Genomic DNA, 24,817 nt, shown 5'->3' with positions numbered 1-24,817 from the left:
CAGTATTGATACGATCTCGACCGGGTGAGGTGGGTCTTCACCGCAAGAATTAGGAAACGACAACGAAGCCAGGCATCGTGATGATGAAAAAAAAAAAAAAAAAAGATTGTATTCACTTCATTGGTACATTGTTGTGACTCTCATCCAAGTCTTGAGCAGTTCTGATTAACATGGGGGCCAGGACGGCCTTAAATAACCCCTTACGGTCTTGTCATCATCGACGTCTTCTTGGGGAGCCTGTGGAAGTATTAGTGTTTTCGTCAGGTTCTGCTGTTGAGCTCCTGCCCTTTGGATTTTCTTCCCTTCGTCCAACCCCTTGAGCCAGCTGGGGGATAAGAGGGGTGACGCCGTTTCGGAAAAGAGGGCCATTATGTCGACAAGGGGACGCCTACTTGAAACGCTTCTCACGTTTGACATGTCGATGTCCAGGCTTACCGTAACAGCCCTTTCTTAGACGAGGCAAATCATCTTGTCATGGGAATGTACGCCTGAATGGCTCTCACACTTGACAGGTCGATCATAACAGTATGTACTGTATCTATGCACCTTCGGAAGAAAGTCCATGTACCAATGCTGGGCGGAAAAAAAATTGCAGGCCTTCGTCTGTGTCATGTGTCAGGAATGTTTTGTGTCGGCATTCTTGATTCTGTTGTAAAAGGTGTATAAGACAAAACAGGCAGATGCCTGAATTATAAAATTAGGGAGCCTTAACAGAATGTAGGGTTCTCATGATGCATTGTACAGGAAAGCAGATAAAAGCACAAGCAAAATATAAAAATTTATACTGTTCACAAAGGCAATAATGTGACTTCTTAAGTTAGGTGGTACATATTTTGGAGCTAACAGCGTTAAACAGGAGGCACAAGAATGATAAGCTGCACAACATGGCACTAACTACCAACTGACAGGTGTATTATTTAAAACGTTCTTTATGAACCTTAGTAGAAGCACGAAAAAGAAGGCACACAGAGATATAGATGTGCAACTCCAATAAAACAAGGTTCAAGAAAGTGCATTAATTGCAGTGGTGTGCAATTTCTCTATCAATTGGCTACACGGATGATTTTGCTTGGGCACAACAGCTCGTTATTATAAATACCATAGGCATAAAAAAGCTTGACGTACATGTTGCTTGTAATATGTTAAGAATGCACGCACTTTCAAACTTTGGAACACACCCGCACATGGCGCATTGAATAATCCTACTGCTTCTTGATTTTTCATTCAGTATGCTCTCACAAACGTTCATCAACACAATACCGAGCTTGTCCAATGTAAGAATGAGCACAGAAAGATGAAAATCCGTGGACCACACTTGTCTTGCACGAGATGAATCGCCAAGTGTGACTCTTGCCGTGTGCCTTAACTGGGCAGACTGGTGCTATTAACTAGTCAGAAGAGCAACCAGAGTTTGCTCTTGTCAATGAAACTACTGTTGGCACCAAAGCACACACAAGGCAAGTATAGTTGCATTAGCATTTCATCCACATTTCACCCAGCAAACTTTCTTAGCAAATCCTCCAGGACATTGCTAACCGTGGCTGCTGTTGCTGTCCTGCCAAATAAATCACACACAGAAAATAAAGAACTATGTGCCCCATGGTGGGATTGAATCTCGGTCTCCCAGTACAAGGGCCCAATGCTCTAACCATTAGGCCCACAATCACATGTATACTCCTTGCATGCCAAAGCCTCTAACTCTTTCAGATGACTGGTATGTGTGATGACTGACGTGTGCACAATAGCACGTGTGCAAAAGCACATCTGCGGGCACCAGTTTCCATTCGGCCACAGATGCAGTAATGAAACGGGCGAATAGCAGTCAACCATACAACCATCTTTTGCATCATGCTTCTCTCTGCAAGTAGCTTTCGTCACCATTCTTCCCTCTACAAACGTCAAACATCGCTTTTACCCTTGTGACATCACTGCCTCATCTGACAGTGTGCATTTGCATTAACTGCTGCTTGCATTCTGGCATAGCTTGTGAACTGTGCATTCAAACATGAACATCGCATGACATTAAAGTTGTGACCAGTACTTTGCATGTGATGACATGTAGCATAGGACAACAATAAAGACAATCGTAGGCATTGAATTTATTTTTATACCATTGAATTACCTGCTTCATGAAGGCTTCACTTCACATAGATTGGAATGTGTACTTGAATCTGCACCTTTCTTTTTTCTTTTTAAAGCAAGAATGAATTGTAATTTCTTTACACTGCAGAAGCGCATGTTTGATGACTTGATACTTTGCCTACTGGCAACTGTGTGTGTGCATATATATATATATATATATATATATATATATATATATAATGAAGGAAGAATGACACAACCACTCGTAGCAATTTCTACAAAGGAAACCCATACGGACTACGATATATATATATATATATATATATGTATATATATATATGTATATATATATTATATACGACACTGAACAATATATATATGCACAATAGTATGCTTCGTGAAATAAAGATAATGTCGAAAGTTTCCCTCTTGCTACTGTTCATGTCTCAATTGCACATACATTGCAGTAAGGTCGAAATAAAAAAGTGACTTTTTTGGCAGGCCATTATTCGCACCGGCGAACATAATAGGTTGTGCAAACTCACCGGTTTTTCTTATGAGTAGGGATGTCCCCCGATCCAGTGATAGGCTACTTATAGGGGTTCTTAGCTAAAAAGGGGGCCCTCTAGAGATTTAATGAAGCACTCTACAGAGCCCTATAATATGTATATATGCATATTTGTCAAATAACTAAAAAAAAGCTAACTGTATGTTCATATTCTCTTATCTCCACATGCCTTTATATTCTGTGCAATCTTTCAAACAAGATATATAAGCACTTCAATTAATCCTTCTCCATTTCTGCTTCTTTCATATCTACCTCTGCAACTATTGAAATTCCACAAAGGATGTTCTAACTAGTTTGTATTCAAGCCCTGTTTTAATGAGCTGGCCGCTATAAAGCAACTTAATTCATAAAGTGCAATGTTTTATGTATGCATTGTTGCCATTTTGAATTTTTTTTGTTGCCTGCAGGGACCACCTGTTTCGGCTGTCACTGGAGGATCTCAAGAAGCTCGAGGATGTCGCTGTGCCAGCATCAAACGCAGCTGTGCGGAGTTGTCTACTGAAAGGCCAAACAGAGGTAACAAGGGGCAGCATTTTAGTATGTTCATGCCTGTGCTTTGCTGCAAAACAGTCAACACATGATGTTGCACACACGAAACCATGCACAATCAGACTACACATAACCATTTCAGTGCTTCTGTACCTCATCCATGGACCAGCAACGCTTGAGTACATGGTGAAAAACAGCACGAACAACAGGAGATGCAGGAAGAGGAACAGAGAGGACAAGTGTCTCCTGTGTCTTCCGTTTACACTGCTCAAATTTACTACGAACAACATATACCAACTCGCCCAGTCTTCACTCCTGCTGAACACGAGTGCCTTTCACTAAGGCTTTTCGGTAGCAAACTGGTGTGATTTTAGTTCAGTAGAGCCTACTGGGTCTTGCAGCAAATCATCTTTCGTTTTTCACACAAGGCATGGGATTATCGCTATCACTTGATCACATAAGCATGCTGGCACAGAGTATGTCTTCTGTATGTAGCACTTGTCATGAAAAAGTAGCGCTGCATACTCTCATATCGCGGTGCTGCTTGGCTTTCAAGAGACCTGTCATAAAGAACAATATTTGTTCATTCCACACAATCCCCCCCCCCCCCCCCCCCCTTCTTTTTGTCACGTGAGTGGTTTGTACAGGGGGAAGGGGCTTATCACATCAGCTAACCTGCTGCAGATTTGTCCATCATGTGTATCCACCTTAACAGTTATACTTTTTCACTTGGAACTTACACAATACTTTTCTGTGAACCTATGGCCAGAAGCAGTAACTGTTCCGATTACTTCTGCACACTACGAGTGTCAGGATGGCCAGGTCCTTGTGTGGTAAGCAGACAGGTAACTAGCTCTGTTCAATAAAAACACTGTAGCTGCAAGAAGATACCAATAAAAGCACCTGTATCCAATGCAATAGTGTTTATTGTAGCGTGCATATGATGTCACAGGCTTGGCAAAAATTATCTTCAAGATGGAGTCGCAGTATTTCTTGTGACGTGCTGGCAGTGCTGTTGAAGCATGTGTCTTTCTTCTTTACAGCACGAAAGCTGAACTAAACAATTTCTTTTAAGCATCTAAATCTATCTTTCTATCTATCTATATATATATATATATATATATATATATATATATATATATATATATATATATATATATATGAAAAGAAATGGGGTTACACGAGGGACCTCGATTTTTATTAATCTTATAGTAAGAAGCCAACAAACATTGACACCAAGGACTACATAGGGGAAATTACTTGTGCTTAATAAATGAATTAAAGAAATTATAAATTAATGGAAATAAAGGTGGATGAAAAAACAACTTGCCGCAGGTGGAGAACAACTCCACGTCTTTGCATTACGTGTGCGATGCTCTACCAATTGAGCTACCGCGGCGCCATTTTCCCATCTGCTTTCTTGGGTATTTATGTTATCTACTAGAACCCCGGGACTGTTAACCAGTGTCACCACTCACAAACCTTGGCAGCAGAAGTGGAACATCCTTTCCGCTGCCAAGGCTTGTGAGTGGTGGCGCTGGCTAACACTCCTAGGGTTCTAGTAGGAAACATAAATACCTAAGAAAGTAGATGGGAAAATGGTGCCGCGGTAGCTCAATTGGTAGAGCATCGCACGCGTAATGCGAAGACGTGGGGCTGTTCTCCACCTGTGGCAAGTTGTTTTTTCATCCACCTTCATTTCCATTAATTTATAATTTCTTTAATTCATTTATTAAGCACAAGGAATTTCCCCTATGTAGTCCTTGGTGTCTATGTTGTTGGCTTCTTATGATATATATATATATATATTGTTTATTGTGACAGCAAATATACAGACACTCTAGACATGCTCGCGGCATTGGCATCATGTCCTGTGTGTACATTATGTATACTATATAGGCATATGGGACACTAGCATCTCACCTTAGGTGGAAAAAGAGAATGCAATACTGGCATTCCACAATCACCACACACAGCATTCCTCTATCGAACAGAATGCGCTGTGCTGAAGCTCTGGCATGTGAATGCCGGATCCAAAAAAGCGTATCCATGCATGGTATGTACATGGGCGTTTTTGAATTTCACTCTCATTGAAACGTGACCGTTGTAGCCAGAATTCAATCCCCGGCCCTCAGGCTTAGTAGCGCAACGCCGTAGCCACTACATCACCATGGCGGGTAACGAAATGCATTAGGCATTACGTCGCACCTCTTTCTTTATGACCCGAATCCATTATTTAAGCCATGTTCACCACATTGCAAAGTGTTGTTTGAGAACTCACTTGACACATGTCCTGCCTCTTTGAGAAGTAAAGTGCAACTGACAGTGGCGTATATATATATTTAAAAGAACACACATGCACGTGCACGCACAGACATACACACAGTTGCGTCTCAACATGGCGATGAGCATTCCTTAGTTTTCCATGGGGCAGTCCTTTCATCAGCGTGCACCCAGACAATGCGGGCATGAAATAGACTGTGACGTACAAACAAAAGGGCTCACTTTGAGGTGATAACTGCCACAAAGATCACTCTACCTGAACGTGACCCTGGCAAGCTGCACTAATTGATGAAAGGGATCAACGTCGAAGGCTACCGTGGGAACAGAGTCAACCTCAGATGCACAGATTACTACACAGTTGTGCCATAAGTGGGAGCAAAGGTGCCACATGAGAGGTGGAGTTCGGCAGAATGAGGTGGCGTCATGGGGGGGATATGGCAACCAATTTGACCATTGTGATTGGCCGAGATACAGCCATTAGATTTCCTAGTGTAGTATGATGGTATTAAAAGCAGAGACCTTTGGTGCAGTGAGAGGGGTGCTGACGTGTCCTGATGTGCACTCAGATGTTTAATACACTCCTACAGGGAGTGGGCTTCCGTATCTGGAGCCAGTGCAAATAATGTAAAATAAACCCCTTTTCCTTCATTCCTACTACCGTACCTACTTGTCAATGGGCTTGGTGGATTCCTGGCCCAAATGCCACCTGGAACCGCAACAACCCATGCAGGCGCGCACACATACACAGAGAGAGAGAGAGAGAGTTGAACGTTGACATAACGTAGTTGCAGTTGCAGCGAACAGCTTTCTTAATTAAATCACAAATTCCATTAATTTGAGGTTTTAAAGTTTCAGCTTTATAAACAACTTCACAAATTCCCAGAGCATTCCTGGTGGATAGCATTCACTCCTAGCCCATGCATGGACGCGTGTGCTAGGAGAAGAAGGCAGATAAGCATGCATTGGTCAAATATTGGTCAAATATTAATTTTAAGCTCGTTTAGCCAGCAAATATCACTAAATTATAATGTCAATAATACACCATCACTATAATAATGACAGCATTTAGGCTGCTTTCCTTGTGTTTCTGACGAGAGAGACATTTCAGTATGTGTGCGCTATGAAGAAAAAAGATACACAGAGTTTACACTTTAGGAATAAAAAAGGATGAAAAGTTACATAAAACTAAGAAAACATGAAGAATATCTGAAAAATTATGCATGTCAGTGAAAACGCATAGAAAATAATAAGTCAAGATGGCCATCCTGACCAGTAGTTGTTTCCATGTTGCCACCAATTGGTCAATCTTTACTTAATAAGCAAGAAGCTATGCATTAGTGTTTCTGCTTACAACCTTTTCTCTTAACATTTTAAAATTATATGACAGCCAGAACTATTTGCTCAAAATATGTCCCTATGGGAATCTTTCGGAGCATGAAGCAGGTTTAATGGTTCATTGAGGATTTCTGCACTGTGCTGCAATATGTCTTTCTGTGCGCAGGAGGGTTGTCGAAACTACATCAAGGTGCTGCTCTCGCATAATGAGCGGCTATTCAGTTGCGGCACCAACGCCTTTGCTCCAGAATGCACTTGGAGAGACGTGAGTACTCATTCAAGAACATTCAGCAGTGCGTCAATGTTGACATCTAATTCCGCTTGAAAAGCCTGTCCTAACGCATGGCAGTGTACAAGCGCTGTAATTTGACACTCATTGCACTGTACTGGTTGCTGCACAGATACTGAAGTAAGCATAGAACTATAATATTGCTGACGTTTGCCATATTGACACCAAACTTATTTGCAGCAGAAAAATGAGTGCCACAAACTCACTGCTTGAAATTCACTTTTGACCAAAAAGACATCAGTGTTTCAGGGCACTTTGTCACAGAAAAAAGAGAAAGGTGCAAAGGGCTACTATGGTCAGGCATCTCATAATTTTAAGATGTTTCATGACATGGGAGCAGTACAGAATTTAATTTGTTTATTTTAGCAACACATCAAGAAGTAAGTCTGTACTCATTATAATTATAAATTATGTGTGAGTGTGGTAGAAACTTGAAGAAAATATTGGTTCCTTTTGGTCATAGCTAACAAATGAGAATTTATCAATAAGGCTCTGCTGTACAGGTACCCTAAAAAAAGCAAAGTTTAAATTTTCCTGCTGTTGTCTTATGCCGCAGTTGTCTTAGGCTTTGAATCAGAAACTTGAGTGTTGGGTGTTGAATTTCTTATGCAAGGTCTGAGCTTGTTGGGATTATAATTGCTTTCGCTAGTGAGATCTCGTTTACAGCTGTAGTCACAAGAAGCTTTACTCCAACTGGTACAATGCTTTGTGTAGAGTTTCCACACACACTTACGCAGGAGAACATGTGGCAGCTGCCTAATGGCAATGTTTCGACTGTGGGTGAAGTGAAAAGGTGTGCTTTGTATGACGCAGATAAACTCTTTGGCCACTGTGAGGGAGAAAGTGGACGGCATGGGCAAGGCACCCTACAGCCCACACTCAAACAGCACCATGCTGATGACCGTGCAAGGCGACTACTATGTTGCATCACCTCTGGACTTCTCAGCAAGGGACTATGCCCTGTACCGCATCATGGGCCGAGAGCGGTCTCTGCGCACACCCATCTATGACCACAAGTGGCTAAGCGGTGTGTTAGATGACTTTGCTGAACCTTTTGTGATTTGTTAAGCTGTTCATGAGATCCACTGTAGCAGTTCTTAGTGCTGCATTCAATTCCTACTCTTCCTTCATCACTAGAGTCTGTGAGCAATGACATGCATAGCATAAACAGGTAATGTAAAGTAGCAACAGGGGTCTTTGTCCTGCACTGCATTCAATGTTCAACAATTATTTGTGTTGATACAATTGAACATATACTTGAATTCGGCATGGAAAACAAGAGCAACACAATAAAGGCACAGGACAAGCCCTCTGTCCTTTTCATGTCACCATCATTTTCTGCACTGACTTCAAGTATGCATCCATTCCTATTACTAGAGCTTTCTACCCTGCTGCAATTGTATATTTCTTTATAAGCTTAAGTCATTTCTGGGACTATGTAGAGTCACTGTCATACCTAGCTCGAGTGACCCTTAAGTGATTTTTTGCTTCTCCTGCAGAGGGTGTTACAGATTCCTGGCTGCGGTGCCTTGAAATGTGCTAGCCTAATGTATCTTCCTTCCAAAGCATTCAGTGTTTACTTATTGGAGCCTATGCATTTGGTTTAAGTCTGATGGTGGCTGCACATGTTAGCTTTACACTACGCACATTTCTCTTGGGCAGACGAGCAGTTTTTTTAAGGTGAATAACAGGTAAACCACTGGTCTATCAAAGTAACAGAATGAGTATCAATATAAGCGAATAGCAGTCGAGGACATCAGAGAATTAGTTTGAGCAATGAGATTATAAATTTGCAGGTATAGGGTAGAGTTGGCTTTTGCAAAACAGGAGATAACTGGCGATCGCCAAGAAAGGCCATGATGATAAGTGTGAGTTAAAATGTGCAGTGGTATTCTAGGATATAGCACAAATAAAAATAAAAAAACGGGGATCTTAATTTGCTCCAAACATTTATTGTGCAGCAGCAAAATAAGCATCAATGCTTTGATGTCAAACGTTATTTTGAGACATCATTGTGAAAGCTTTTCATAATTGTTGCTTTTAGAAGTTGACAGAGGCTAAATCATTCAAAGTACGCATCACTGTGGTTCCTGTACTAAATTATTTTTCTTTATTTCAGAGCCAAACTTTGTTGGTTCCTTTGAAATTGGAGAGTTTGTGTACATCTTCTACAGGGAGTCTGCCGTGGAATTCATGAATTGCGGCAAAGTGAGTGCAACTGTCTCTTGGCAAAACATTTCCTGTGCATGTAATGTTGCAGTTGCCATTAGTGGCAGGTTTTCTGGAATTCACCGAAACAGCCATAACAATAAGGAAGGATAATGTGCTTGCTTTCGTTGCTCTATAGCTAGCATAGCGATGAGTCATAGAAAACTTCGTTTAGATCAAGACAAGTCGGGACTATTTGCTACCTGATGAGAAACCACATACTGCACTGCAAATAAAAGGATTACTTGCCTTCTAAACTCGTCTGGTAATTCAGGAAGCAATTAGTTATATATTGTGTACATGCTTTCATGTGCCCTTGATATGAAAAGTCAAGAAAAAAAAATGTATTTAATGTGAGTTTAGCTTCTAAATGATATGTGCACAGTGAAGACTGCATGTATTGGTGCCGTGAGTGTGCTGTTTCTATGAGCATGGCGCAAAAGGCAGGCACTAAATAGACAACATGTTATATAGGACTTGTGCTTCTTCTGTGCATTGTGCAGTCTCATCTCCATCTTTGTGCCGTACTCATAGAGATGGTGTGATTAAAACGAGTAAAAGAAAAGGTTGTGCTAGCGATCACTGCTTCTAATTCCTAGATACGTGCTTGAGCTGTGAGAAGGTTCAGTATCTTCATGGCTCCAGCGTTCTGTAAAGTTCAGCAAGCAGCTGTACTACTGATATGTGTTTTTGAGCATGGCGTGAACCTGCGCTCTGTTGCAAATGAAATTACTAGTCACTTCCACATTATCAGCTCAGGCTCTCTGTTGAGTTATGTTGCGATGAGTGCAAAGTGAACCTAATACTTGAAACATCAGCTACAGCCTAGACAAACCTTAAATTTTATCTGAAACCATTCTCATGGTGTGTTCAAAAACAAGAATGCTTGCTAAAACTGGAAGCAGAGCAAGCTGCTTCGGTGCATTCAATGCAGGTGCACATGTACGTTTCGCTGCGCAGGCTGTGTACTCGAGAGTGGCTCGGGTGTGCAAGAATGACCAAGGCGGCCAGGTGATCCTCAAGGAGAACTGGACAACATTCCTCAAGGCTCGCCTGAACTGTTCACTGCCGGGTCTCTATCCATTCTACTACAACGAGATCCAGAGTGTCCACTACCTTGAGAAAGAACAGCTTTTCTATGCAGCATTCACCACTGGAGAGTGAGTACACAACAGCGCCAGGTCACAGCAAAACGCTGTCATGCATGGTGACAGTCTCAGTGAGGCCATTAGTTTGATACCTATGCCAGAATGACAGATATCTGGCAAATGCCTTTCCGTGGCTATTGCCAAATGCTTTACAATGATATCACAGCCAGTTAGCACATCACTTCTGGATATTGAGTGGGGGCTAGGCAGCTGTAAATAGAATATTGTTGGACATAACAACAGTTTGAACAGGAAAAGAAGAGATCAGAAAAAGATGCATCGCAAGAATGATTTCTGCATAGCTGGGCTTCACAAGTGGTATATGTTCATAAAACAGTAAAAGGAAAAAGTATGCATTTATGTACAGTATAACGCACTCTATAACTGCAGCAGTCTTTCAGTTTCCTTTTTTTTTTTTTCAAATAAATATAGTTGCTATATTAAACATCAGGCATGCTGCTCTACATATACAAACATTGTCTTCAGGTCACTATTTCATATCTTGGCTGTAAGAAATAGCATATTACTTAACTGGTGTTTCACTTTTGGGGTGAACCATGCTGTAAATGTTTATTGCATCGTTATGTTTGCGTAGAGTGTCTGATAATAGACAAAAAGAATAAAAAGTCTGCATTATGACACTTTATTATAGCTATCAAATGAGTCATCTGGCACAATAGGTGTCAACGGAGAAAAGGCTCTTGCCAATAGACAAAAACCGCATGCATTTTTTTCCTAATATGAGCTTCAGCTTAACATCCATGCCTCCATCTTATCACCGCAGGAATAGCATCTATGGCTCGGCAATATGTGCGTTCAACATGTCAGCCGTCAAGCATGCATTTGAAGGACCCCTGAAGTACCAGTCCACGCAAAAGTCGGCCTGGGAGCGCTCCACCACCACCAGTCAACAGTTCCAGGTATGCTTGCTCTGTGTTGTGTGAAACTTCTTGTTGAAATGCGGCATGGACACTGAAATGCAGCACTTAAGAGTGCAGCTAGTGACGGCCACTCCAGGCTAACCTCTTTATCCCGACGCAACCAGCGCAGCCACGATTATAAGGGCAGCTATACAACCTTACGATGAGCCAATAGACCAAACATATGACTTTAGAGATGCTTTAATGTGATGGACTTGTATATACACACTCCCTTCACTTCATCATCATCACTCACCACTCTTTCGTTCTCACTCCCTTTCCCAATGTAGAGTAGCAGGCCAAAGCAATCTATGGCTCAGGTGTACCTCTCCGCCTTTCTGTAAATGAGTTCCTCTCTCTTTCTTGTCCTGCTATTGCAACAAACACCCCTTTCTCTGTTCTTCGCAATGAACATGGATGTATTGTGAAATGTTCTCATGAATCAAGTCACAGCAATTAACCTGCAATTATATGTTTCTCTCTGTGAACATTTTATGCAATATTAACTTCTTTGTTAAGTTCCATGAGTAACTGCACGGCTGTTCTTGTGGAAAACTGTTTGCTTTTTTTATCCTCTCCTGTAGCATAAAAAAGCAAATGTTACATCTTAGCATCTGTTATTTAATCTTTATCAGTATATTCACATGAAATTGCATATCAAGAGAGTCTTAAAGTTTACATGCTTGGGTCATGGGACTAGCTTAAGGTCGTGACAGATGGACAATTTCTCATTGTATATGATTTTCTCAAATTGATTGCATACTTCTACTTCCACAGTAACATATAAACTGTTCCGTGTGACTAAGTGTTTGAGGAACCTCTGAAGTGAGCTTCTCTAAGGTAATAATTGCAAGTCCTCCCTTTCATGGAGGCAAAACCACTAACAGTCATTCGGGCATTAGCACTACCTGTAGTGGTCTTGCGCACAGCGACACAAAGTAGTTTGCAGCTGATTTTGCTGCATGCCTTGTCGGGTGATCACCGAAACCTTTGACAGTCATAATGGCTTGTCTTCTGTGTCCATCACTCTCATGACGCTGGTGATTGATTTGCCCAGGATGGGACAGTGGTCACGCAACACTAATTTGTCCAACTGTTTTTAATGTAAAGGTAAGCATGGTAGCCAGCCAGACCATGCACAAACTTTCTGATTTCCTCAAACATGGGTCACTATACCCTCACATTTGAACTAATACCATGTGCTTTATGCAAAAGGCCCCTTCAGCACCTAATGCCCCAGAGATTAATTAATTAATTTTAATTGAGAGTGAGCGGCTGAGTGGTTGTGGTGTTATGCTGCTGAGCGTTCAAGGTTGCAGGTTCGATTCCTAGCCGTGGTGGCACCATTGCAAAGTGGGGTGTAATGCAGAAATGGTCATCTACCGTGCCTCGGGTGCACAGTAAAGAGCCCTAGGTGGTAAAAATTCTCATGGAATCCCACCACTATGGCATCCTGTGCAGCTGTGCACAGAACGAGTTTGTCTACTGTGCAACTTTAGGACGTTAAATCATTTATTTATTTTTCTGCATAGGACATCCTTCATGCAAGAAAACTCACAAATCTCGCAACCTGTCTAATGAATCCCTCAGAGTGTATTTACTGTGAAAGCAAGAAGGAGGGCAGAAAGAGGAAATAAACAGTTTGTTTACCTTGAGGGACTTCACTTTAAGGCACGAGGAATAAGATTGTGGCTAGAAATGGCAAAGTGAATGCTATAAACTATGTGCACTCACCTTTTGTTTTGTCTTTCAGTGCCGTGCAGTTGAGGACAACGAAAGAGTCATTGAGGCTCAGAACTACCAGCTGACAGATGAGGCTGTGCAACCAGCAAGCCGAAAGCCCCTGTACACGGGCGAGTTGGAAAGGTACGCAGCCAGGATGCTAGTACCTTCCAAGTCCCCCAACACAAATGCATTCTAAGTACCCGTGGAAATTGAAAAATTCTTACGCAACAAAAAACAGCAGTTTGCTTAGGCACTTAGTGATTACACATATTGTGTGTGCACACAGTGTGTCTTAAGCTCCCTCGTGGGCACCACCAGATTGCTGCAGCGGGGTTGTGGCACCCAGTAACACTGACTGTGGTCAGTATAGGACATTTAGTAGCAGCCACATCACTAGCGTTTTCCAAGTGCTCTTTGTCACCGTCAGGAAATTTCAATATATTCTCTTCATTAAAACCCTCATGCATGTCCACATGGATTGTTTCAATCGCTGCCACTGTCAGGAGCCATAACAGGTCAAATGTTTTGTGTTGAGGGTAGTTTTGTAGAGCCGTGCGTGGTGCTTCAACGTGTTTATTGACACACGTGCCAGTAATGAATTTGAAGGCATCTAAACGATAAGCATTGTTGGTGGCCCCTTTCCTGAGCATTTCTTTAACTTCAATAAATGAAAGGGAAAAGCTGTAATCCACTTTGTAGAATTTTGCAGAACTGATTTTCTAACTTCATTAAATGAGGATGAACAAAATCAACTTCTTTTTTTTTTATTTGCTAGGAACTCATAACATATTTGTTACATCTAAATATTCCTCAAATCAGATATACTAACACTTTTTGCTCACACAGTCTTGAGTGTCGACAGCTGTCTAATCGCACTCTTCTTATTTTCTTCCAGGCTGACTCACATAACAGTTGACGTTGTCCCCACAAAGTACAGCTTCGATGGAGTCCATGTAATTTTTGCAGCTACACTGGAAGGCGCAATCAAGAAGCTGGTGGTTATCCCAGGACTTCTGGAAACCTGTCTCGTTGAAGAAATCCACCCTTTCTCACCTAGGGAAAGGCACATATTCACAATGAAGCTTCTAAAAGACACTGTGAGTACACAGGGTGTAACTTAGCATTGTTGGCTTCCAGTGTGATGGCCTTGTTGCTGTGTCATATAAAACATAACACGGTATTACGGCTGATTTGCAAGTGTATCGAAATAGTTGTGGGGACACACCTGGCATTTTATAGAGTTTCAGCTAGTGCAAATGTGAGCAATAGGGCAGAAATGTTCACATTATTGCCTGAAGACAGTGGTGCTCGTGAACCGAGACTGGAATGATATGTAGTTTGGAATGCTTGAAGCAGTTGGGAGAAGCATAGAAGTGCATCCAAATATGTTTGAGTACAACACCCAAAGGTTTGAATGAGAGAAACCAAGGAAAACTATGTACTATCGGCGTCAAATCAAACGTGAACAGCAGAGCGCCCAACTGAAGGTAAAGTGGTGCGCCGTCCGGTCATCACCATTGACAGGCGCACACTTCCGGTTTGACTGCCCTGCACAATGGTGTTCCCTCTTTACTGTGATATTTTCCGTTCAGTTCTGGTTCTCTTTTATTTGAAAGCAAGAAAAGAAGATAGCGCAAGCTGTGCAACGCACACTTCTGTTCGTGTTTCATTTGACACCGATATAGCACATATGCTTTCGCCACACTGGGCGATACTACTCGCCTTATACTGTAATATTTTGGCTTTTGTTTTCTTAGATTTTTCTTTTGTTGCTTTCAAATAAAAGAGAGCCAGAACAGAAACAAAAATTGCGCAATGCATTCAGACTGGATGGTGATGGACGCCTGCCAATGGTGATGACTGGACGGTGCACACTATACCTTCAATTATGCTCGTTGCTGTTTACATTTCGTTTGACACTGATAGCTCAGTGCCAGCAATGGCTAGCAGCTTAGATATCCGACTTCTATGCTCTATGTGAGTAAGCACTGTTGCTGTGATAAGTGTTTTCAACGAACCAGCAAGTGCAGTGAATACAAAGTGCCAGCACTGTGATCTTCTTCCTGTACGGACGCACTGAGGGAGACGAAAGATATTCCAAAAGGTTGTGAAATATTAAACAAACATTTTTTTGTAAATATTCGCAGTTTCCCAACTTGGATTAGACAGAGCATGCTTTTCATTTGCGTTTCAGAGCTCTCTGTATTTGGGAACAGACAAGGAGGTGCTCCGAATCTTTGTTCACCGGTGCGAGCAGTACAGAAGTGAAGAGTAAGTAAAAGTACTTCTTTGTCTCCCTAACACACTATGCGACAAGTGGCCAGGATTTTAAGAGAGAACGATTGGTGACTTAAGATGAACAAGACAGATAGCCTTATGCACACTATAAAAAGCATGCATGTATATTCACATGTACATCTACTGCTGATAATTCAGCTCAGATAACGTGTGTAAAAGCCTCTTCGGGGCTCAGGACACATCAGCCTGGTAACCAAAATGGAAAGTTTAGCGAGTTGTTATGCTAATGTTGGTGAGTTGTTACGCATTTGTGGTAATAAGTACAAGTCAGTGTTTGTGGTGTTTGCTCTTCCGTTGTCCTTGTATTTTTCGCACTGTAACCATTAAGGTCAACTGAATAACATTGCTGCTATTTAAAAATACGCGAGGGTTCTGCCTTTGACTGGCCTCTTGGTATGTTCCATTCTGAAGCCACCTGTGATTGATGAGTTCATTACTAGACGGCTGTTAAAACCTTGATTTGATTAGCATAGTAGACGGTGATGAGGACTTCTGGAAAAAACTAACAAGCTAAAAATGAAAATTGGTAATGCTTCCTTCGGTGAATGACAGTGTGTCACACTTTGATACATTAATGCACCTAAGTACAGCGGACTCTATTTAAACGGAACCTCAAGGGACCAGGGAAATTGGTTCCGCTTATCAGGAGTTCCATTTACTAAGAGACAAGGCTGAATACAATCGACTCTCGTTACGGCGTACAGACCCTGACAATCCGACAAAACAGGACTGTTTTCTCCAAAGTCCGTAATATCCAAAATGCCTCACTTACGAAACGTTCGGCACGATGTCTAACAACTTTGTATTGGAAAGAGTGAGTGAGGAACGTACAAATTAAAAAAATAAACAAAAAGTCACAGTTTCGCCCGAAAGGCGAAGCATCGATTGTGATAGCAAATTAAGCAAGGTAAGCGCACAGCAGCAGTGAGCAAATTAACCTTCATCTTGTCAGTGACTTCAACGCGAACTAAGCGTCGAAAGCATAGCGCATACGAAGCTACCGGCACTGGGCGCACTTTGTCCACATCGCAGATCGCTTTGAAGATACGGCGCAGCAGCCGCTGGAGTAGAACCCCTCTCTCTTGGCTCCCCTCCCCTCCAGTGCCTCGCATGCGAAAGAAGACGGCGCATTTCCGCCCTGCCTTCCTCCTTCGCGCATGCGATATTGAGCCGCGATTATCGGCTGACCCTCGCAAGTCAGTTGCCAGCTTGTGTCAATACAGCAAAGGTACATTTTATACGCCTAATTTTGAAAAAAATTTCACTCATTTTGTCTGCTGTAGCCGATAGTCTGTTGTAGTGCGGTCCGTTAAATGTGAACTTCGTTGCATTAATAAAATAGGTCGAACAAACTAAGGCTGAAATATGGTCTGTTATGTCCGAAAGTCTGTTGTACGCGGGTCCATTGTAACGAGCGTACACTACGATTGCATGAGTACAAAACCAACCAGCCATGACGATGTTCTGTTTAAGAGGGAGTTCCGTTTAATTTTAGCGTTTATTGAGATTCCACAGTAATATAATATAATATTGTAAGGCTGAAACACGAAGGACTACACCCACCATGAATGCATCACTTCAGAACTCTTCACAAAACAGACAAAAAAGTAACCTGCAATGACATCTGACTGTTTTAATGCACTGAATGAAATAGACTATGCACTGAGGTTTTGATGTGGTGTACATAGTTCATCCAGATTTAACTGCTCAGATTAAGTACAAAATTCCTGGTGGCCTGCAACTAGCATGAAGGGGAATTCACTCGCTGCTGCTGCCGCTCTTCCTCACGTCAGCGTCCTGACAGCAAGTGGCCACGGTCATCGAGTGAGATATGTTCATGCTTGCCTATGCGCACATGACACTATGCTTGTCAATTTAGTTTCCAAGAAAATGTTTACAAGTTTAGAGGGCCAATTAAACTACTATCCTTACTTCGTATAGCTGTCTAATAATTTGCTATCACAATCAATGCTTCACCTTTCGAGCAAAACTGCAACTTTTTATTTTTTTTGCATAACCTAGGTACGAGACCAGTCATTTGAGAGGTGGTTGTTCTGTTAGGCTATTTCCCTTTACCAAGATATTATTGTACTTAAAACGCATGCCACACTAAACGCAAATTTGTATTCTTTCGCAGGTCTTGCCTGGGTTCTATGGACCCATACTGCGGATGGAACAAACACCAGCTGGCATGCACAACAGCGCCACACCTTAATCCTCTCAGTCTTGACTGGAAACAGAACCATGCAGGCTGCCCCAACAGCAATGTGCCTGGTGAGACATATGCCTTTCATTCTTTCTTACTTTATTTCATTCCTTTTTTCCTCCATCCAAACCTAACATAGTTGGAGAGACACACTGTATATCTAAAATTATTTACAGTACCAAGCTAGGCTAGCGAGTTGCACCTCGGAGTGTTTATGGTTCTTTCCATGGGAACATGGATGAGGACAATGAAACAAGAGTGATCATCGGACTTGCTAGATTGAAACTGGAGTCCACCTATATAAAGAACAGAAAGTATACCAAAAAAAAGCAAAAATAGCACCGATAAGCAGAATCTCAATGCCACTGTTAAGTATGGTAGCTGTTCCCTCCCACCTCGTGGCTTTTGCTAGAACTTGTTTTTACACCTTTCAGCTGTGGCTTGTCACTATGATTATCTTGCAAAAGCACACTTAGGTGGGTGAGTTGCAATAGGTGCCTGACTGCTTTAGAAAGCATGACAGGACATCGACAAAGAAGGAAGGAATTGATGGTACATGCGCTGTTCTCAAAACTGATTTTCTTTTTAGAACCAAAATGTTTAAGTGCAATAGAAACCGGAGACAGTAATTCTAGCAAAACCAAGTGACAAAGACCAAAGCAGGTACTCATGGCAAAAATCTTTGTCAAAAATATTTTGTCGTGTACTTGTCCCTGATAGTATTGCTTTTACCAGTTTATATTGTACTTAAGCACTTGGTCTTCAGCAAAAAATTCATTTGTGAGAACAGAACATGTCCCATCAATTCATTCCTTCTTTGTTGTCATCTTACTATGCTACCTAAAGAAGCTATGATAACCTATGCTATGATAACCTTGTGTGTAGTACAAAGCCATGTGGTGTAATCACTTCTAGTGATTGGTGATTGTCGGTGTCCTGTCTTACTTGTTTCTTTTCATGTGTCCCATGTATTGCCCAGTCAAGACATATACCAGCTGTCCCAGCAGTATGTTCTAGCTGAGCACAATTTAGTGGATCTATTTTACATATTTGTGTCACATATCTACGCGACACAGAACTCATTGGCACATGGTAGCGAATTCCTGAACAGCAGCAGAGTTACCGGCTCATCTGCCAGGCTATCCACACTTGTAGCAAACACTTTAACCAACCAATCAAGCAATCAACTAGTATTAAAGCATTCTGAGGGCTTATACATACCTGCCTAATGTCTCAATGGCTATAGTGTTCAGCTGCTGCATACGAGATTTCAGTTTTGATTCTTGACTCCTTCAGCCACATTTCCATGGAGGCAGGATGTGAAAATGCTTTTGCACCAATTTAGCTTTGTGTGCATGTTCAAGGATCTCAAGTTGTCATCCAGACCCCCCTTCAATACGGTGTCTCGCAAAGCCCCAGCCCTTGAAGCGCTTCAGAATGCCTGAAAAACTAGCTCAGAAGCAATACCGAAGCTTACCTTTCCTCCCCCAACTACCCCCCCCCCCCTACTTTCAGTTGATGGAGGCTGGAGTAGTTGGAGTCAGTGGGCAGAGTGTGACCAGGTCGGCAAGGACCCACCCGGTGATCATTGCCTTTGCCGTTCCCGGCATTGCACCAGTCCCACTCCAGCCAATGGCGGCAAGCTGTGCGAGGGCTCATCATTAGAAGTCACCAACTGCACGCGTGAGTATGCAACAAAGACAGAACGAATGTAAATTTGCTTTAGCAATAGTTAGGAACTGCTCTTAGCCTAACTTGTTTCCTATCAGGAGAAAATGAGAGACTCAGTATTACACTCTGCAATGTCTAGGTCTTCATCGCATCATTGTAATTGTTACTTTTCTGGTATAGAGGCGTAAAACAGACAGCATGCCTCTTTTCTATTGCTACACAATAATGTAAGTTCTCTCTATTGAAACTTGCTATTTCTTTGCAACAGCTCTTCAAGTAATGGGGTGTTGTAGCTGGTGGAACATGTACTTGATGCTGCAGGTGTGATGACAGGCATGTCACATTGAGGTCTGTGCACTGGTCGTGCACAATCACATGAAGTATGCAATTTCTTAAAGCAATGGGTAAGGAGTCCTAGACAATACGAGTGTATGAGGGTATCATTAACAATGCAAAAAAAGAAGATAAATAAAACACACATTGGTACTAGGTTAAACACAAATTAAGGATGCACATAAGTTTTTGTCCCCTCCCCTTTCCGGCAGGCATGTATTGCGCCCTTCCCGGAAGCAGTCTTTCCTGAAACCTTTTGTTTATGTTTACACTTTGCTATGATAATTAAAATAGCAATAATGCACACGAGTGTGTCATCAAAATTAAGTGTGCATGTAGCAATGCATTAAGAATATATTTCTTGCTTACTCCTAGTGTTACAAATAAGATAAAACAAAACTTGGTGAGAGAAGCTATATGTAACTTCCTCTCGCTCATTGCTTCCAACAGAACATGGCCAGTGGACAGAGTGGTCTGGCTGGTCAGCATGCTCACGAACATGTGGTCTGGCAGTGAAGTTCCGTCGTAGGACCTGTGGGAATCCAAGTCCTAAGCATGGTGGACGTGTCTGCCTAGGACCAGAGCAGGAGCAAATATACTGCACTTCTAACCCACCCTGTCCAGGTAATGAGAAATCTGCAGAAATTTCTGTAGAAAAAGAGTCCTGCAAGTGAGAGTTCCTTACCATGACGTGTTGGCCAGTAGAGTTTTTTTTTTTTTTTTCTTAATAATGGTTATACACTAAATCAAACAGTTGTAAATTTCACTTATATTGCGTTATGAATGCCTTAAATAGGACATTGACTAGTACAGCTCAAGTCTTATTTGCTAAGCTTTATAGTTTAGTGCATATGCCAGAGCTTTAGTGCTTAATATAGTTACCTTCTAATGTGCCAGTATGCTTCGCCGTAGCTAGTTATAACAAGCCATACAGGCTTTTCACAGTAATAACTTGAGTGCAATAGTAAAAATGCGCTTCACCAAGTCAGTGTATGTCTTTCTCTCAACTTATATTTTTGTCTGTTGTGTATTGTCATGATTATCTAATTTGATAATGTCAGTCTTAGAACAGGCAGTACTGCCAAGGAAAACATTAAATCTACAATGTTATGAGTAGGACAGGTAAATAGTAGAGTGAAGTGGAAAAAGCACATTAAACATAGAAATTGCAAGAAAAGATGTGCATTACGAGAACAAAAGTTGGCAGAGACACCTAAAGTGCCCCTCACCAGGCCATACAGCAAATTTTGGTTATATGCTGGAAGTTGTTACGTGCCCTCTAGGGAGTGTTCTACTGCAAGAATTTTTCAAACTGGTTCATTAATAGCCGAGATAGAAATATTTCAGTGCCGCGAACCCATGATTTCAGGAGGAGAGTGTCACCACCAACATAACTCTCTCTCTCTTCTGTGCGATGCGCTTGTGCTGACTGTCTCTTGCGTGAGCTGTTGTGTTTGTTTCATTTTGCACAGCGCACGATCTTGCACGGTGTGCACAAGATCACCTAACTAGCAGTATAAGTCAGTGCTACAGGAACAGTGAAGCAGACACAAGCGGATCACATAGCATGATCACACGCTGGAACACAGTAGAAAGTTTCGCTCTCTGCACGCATGACTGCACGACATGGGAACAAGCAGACAAAACAGAAGTACATCTCTCTCTCGCTATGATACGAAGTAATTAAAGACACGCAGACATTTGGTTTGTAGGTTTTATTATTTTTCTAAACTTTAATTCGTCTCTCGAAGCAACAGATAAAAAAAATAACTGCTCTTGTCTTGAACAATTCTCAGTCACATGCCACTATGAGCGACGTCACAGCACTGCCATGTACGTAGGTGCACTTGTGCGAAATGCGTCGACTCTCCAGCTGAGAGTGCGCCGCCCTCGAGGAGAAGGGCAAACAGGGTTTGGATTGAAGTTTAAACTCTTTCCGCGGTGCTTAGTGATGTAATACTTAGCAGACATGATCATTAGTGCGCATTGCATGCACAGCGCTTGTCAGCTCAAATTGGCCAGACCTGGTGAGGGGCCCTTTAAATCTGCTTACGTGTGGGAATGCAAAAGCATTATAGTCTCTTTGGTGAAATGTATTTTTTTTTCGCGCATTCCTTGTCCACACGAACTCTCACTTGTGTTCTAACTGTGCCTCAGTAAGGCCAAGTGAAAACACACTAAGCATCTGAACGCACTCACTTGCCCGTGAGGCATTCATAGCTCGAAGGACCACCCAGCGGCATTAAATCGGACATTAATGCTTTTTATTTTATACACTCATGATGTGGCGCCACCTCCTTCCCAGTGGCTGTGTCATCATGTGCCCAATGACGCATAATTAGGCCACACCTTTCGACGTGTCATGTGCAATGACGCATGCACTAGGCACACCTTTAGTCAACCAGAACTGTGGAGCTGCCGTGGCTTCGAGGAAGCATTCCCATCTTGCAAACCAGAGGCCCAAGTTTGATTCCCACCCAAACCAAAATTTACCACCAAATTTTCTTTTCAAAGCCGTTGAAACCCAACTGCTTTGTTTACAGCAACCTTCCTGAGAAATTCGACATCAATTTGAGCATTTCTGACGTGTTTTTACTCTTTGCGCCATCGGCCACTTTTGGTACCATCGCTTGGCGGTGACACCAAAGCCGGATTTTCGTGTAAAGGGGCATATAATGCTTTCGCATTAAAATGAGGGGAATGATGACTGCCTTGTTTCTCATACCACATCGCCTCCTATGTGCAGCCCCTGCCACACCTGCAACCCGTGAGAGCACCTGGTCAGAGTGGGGTGTTTGGAGTGAGTGCACGGCACAGTGCGGCAGTGGCTTCCAGTGGCGGCGGCGACGTTGCGACTCCCCCCGCGGTCGTGAGGGCTGTGGTGGTGGCTGCGACACGGACTACCGTGCCTGCAACACGCATGCTTGCCCAGAGACACGCAAGAGCTCCAACTGGACTGCATGGGTGCGCGTCAATGCCACAAGGGATGGATACTTTGAGCAGCGCTTCAGATTCACCTGCCGTGCCAATGTTGCTGATAGCTCATTGCTCAGGGTTGGAAACGTTAAAAAGGAGGAGCGCTACTGTCATGAGTCAGCAAAGAGCTGCATGGACTCGGGTGAGTAACTTAATATATGGAATCCGTGCAGGAAAACGAAGCTGGAAGTTCTCGTAAAGCATATGAACTTGTACACAGTATAACAAAGAATGTCTACTCAACTGCATTCAAAAGGCAAAGAGTAACCTTACGCCTGCCTCGAGCATAAAGGTGTATTATGAAGTTGACCGTTAAATGGGAGAGCTACTTGGTGCAGTCACATGTCACACCTAAGTTTAAAACTAGGGGGAATTTCTAGATTAAATGTCAGTGTTCCCTTTCTCATTGCACATGTGTGCAGGTACATCATTTTGCATCCTCTCAGAGCTGTCACAGACAGCTTTCACATTATTCCAGCAGCTGCTACAGACTTAAGTGCTGTTACTAGGTCAACTGGGCTTGAATGTAGAGCTGGCATTGCAAGCCCTTGGCTAGAGTGAGTGAAAGAAAGCAGCCCATTATGCCTGCAGTTGCTGTTTTAACTTAATTTCAAGTGTCTTTTTGGCTGTCTCAAAGGTAGCACTCAAAGTGTGTAAGAGCTGGCTTGAGAAATTTATTTAACATGCACAGTGAACACTATGACTGCAGTAGTGCATTCGTTTGTAGCTATGAGATTATGTTGGCATGTAGTAATGACAGTGAAGAATCTAAAGCACTACTAGAAAATGTGAATTAAAACTCTAACTCCTTATTGGGTGAACTTGTGCCCAGGAAGGAAAGAAGTACTCAAATCATAATGATAGTGATGAACACGGTTGCTGGCAATTCAAATCTTATCATACAGCTGAAGTTGGCCCAGTATCTATATGCGCACCACCATACTTTCCAGAGAAATATCTGGTGCTCACACAGATTCAAGAATGCACAACACTGTACAAGTGACACATGCAGTCTGATTAAACGTGCCTTTTCACCACCGAATTCACAACAATATTCACAAAGTTTCAAACATGGAAAGTGCATAATATGCAAAAGTGGTCACAAGATGACAGTGGAAGTTTGGTAAAGCAGTCAATGGCAAGAAGTAAAACGACGGCGCGTGGCAGTATTAGGGACATCTCAATACTCAGAATTATTACTATTGCTCTCCTCTGCAGCCATGTTGAGCTTAGGCCGTTAACCAGAATAACATCTCATACTATGAGATAGGCTTGTCGCTCTAAGTGTCACAAGAAAGTGCTTGTCAATAGTAGTATGAGATATGTCGTAATTTTCATGCTGTTGTAAGTCATTGTAAAATGTTCATGCAAGATTAAAGAGTGCTGATGCTCACCTTACTTATCAATTAAAGGGTCGGACAGCTGCTCAGAACATGAATCGAGATAGCCCTGCTGATGGAACGATTGCCTATCATACTGGTTAAAACGAGTCATGTTTTTCTCGTCAAACGTGAATTTATAATTTTAATTCTTCACTAAAAGTTGGGACAAAATACCTTGGGCGCACCACGTGGCAAAAACATGAAGATGCATAAGAGGCCTATCATGTGACCTTCTGTTAGTGTAAGCGGTTGCTGGTCTTTTTATCAGTATTAAAATGCAGTATACTTTTTTCTGTTATAACTTTTTAAAACTTACAATGTGCACATAGGCCCTCATTTGCAGTGAACAAAAAAAGTGTTGCTGCCTTCACCTTCTTTATCGATGAATTGACCAGGCTCGTCAACAGAATAACGACCATGGGGGCCAGCTAGCCATGACGTAGGCACATACTTGGGGGAAAATACAGTACAAATATAAGAAAGCTCTGTATAACAATGCAAATTTATTGTACCAGCTTTTTATTTTCAAAAGGTGGTTATAACCACAGTTGCACTCACTCCTATGAAAGCAGAACGATGGGCGGCTTTCACAACTTGCAAGGCGGACTATCGGCATCGCTCTCACTTCTCAGCGTTGCTGGAGGAGGGACTCATACTTTTTTAGAGGCTACTCAGATCGAAAAATATTGCTTACGAAATATCCATGCACTTTTGGAAGTAGCCACTGCAGGCGTAAAAACTACCAAGGGTGAACTTTTGCATTGCACTATAAAAAACTAGGTCCTTAAAGATCGGCTGTCAGTCCCTTTAACGTAAATGAGCTTTAATCTTTGTATTGACATTCAGCATGGAATATTAAGTAATACCATGTAATGTTGGACACCTGTAGCCAGCCTAGGAACAT

The 24,817-nt window shown here is 42.2% G+C and overlaps 1 protein-coding gene across 2 annotated transcripts in view; it reads left to right on the top strand.

Moving 5' to 3' along the window:
* LOC126531309 (semaphorin-5A-like) overlaps window positions 1-24,817 on the top strand; it is a 165,303-nt gene that overhangs the window by 128,272 nt on the left and 12,214 nt on the right. For both annotated transcript variants that reach the window (XM_050178799.3, XM_055071099.2), the window contains exons 5-17: window positions 3,058-3,166; window positions 6,924-7,022; window positions 7,860-8,073; window positions 9,166-9,254; window positions 10,215-10,414; window positions 11,187-11,322; window positions 13,076-13,188; window positions 13,943-14,144; window positions 15,242-15,318; window positions 17,483-17,619; window positions 19,067-19,234; window positions 20,006-20,179; window positions 22,302-22,673. In XM_050178799.3, the coding sequence (XP_050034756.1) occupies window positions 3,058-3,166; window positions 6,924-7,022; window positions 7,860-8,073; window positions 9,166-9,254; window positions 10,215-10,414; window positions 11,187-11,322; window positions 13,076-13,188; window positions 13,943-14,144; window positions 15,242-15,318; window positions 17,483-17,619; window positions 19,067-19,234; window positions 20,006-20,179; window positions 22,302-22,673 (2,090 nt within the window). The remainder of the gene's footprint in view (window positions 1-3,057; window positions 3,167-6,923; window positions 7,023-7,859; window positions 8,074-9,165; window positions 9,255-10,214; window positions 10,415-11,186; window positions 11,323-13,075; window positions 13,189-13,942; window positions 14,145-15,241; window positions 15,319-17,482; window positions 17,620-19,066; window positions 19,235-20,005; window positions 20,180-22,301; window positions 22,674-24,817) is intronic.

The sequence above is a fragment of the Dermacentor andersoni genome, chromosome 5, assembly GCF_023375885.2.
Source record: "Dermacentor andersoni chromosome 5, qqDerAnde1_hic_scaffold, whole genome shotgun sequence".
Lineage (NCBI taxonomy): Eukaryota > Metazoa > Arthropoda > Arachnida > Ixodida > Ixodidae > Dermacentor > Dermacentor andersoni.
This window is presented reverse-complemented; position numbering and strand designations above follow the sequence as displayed.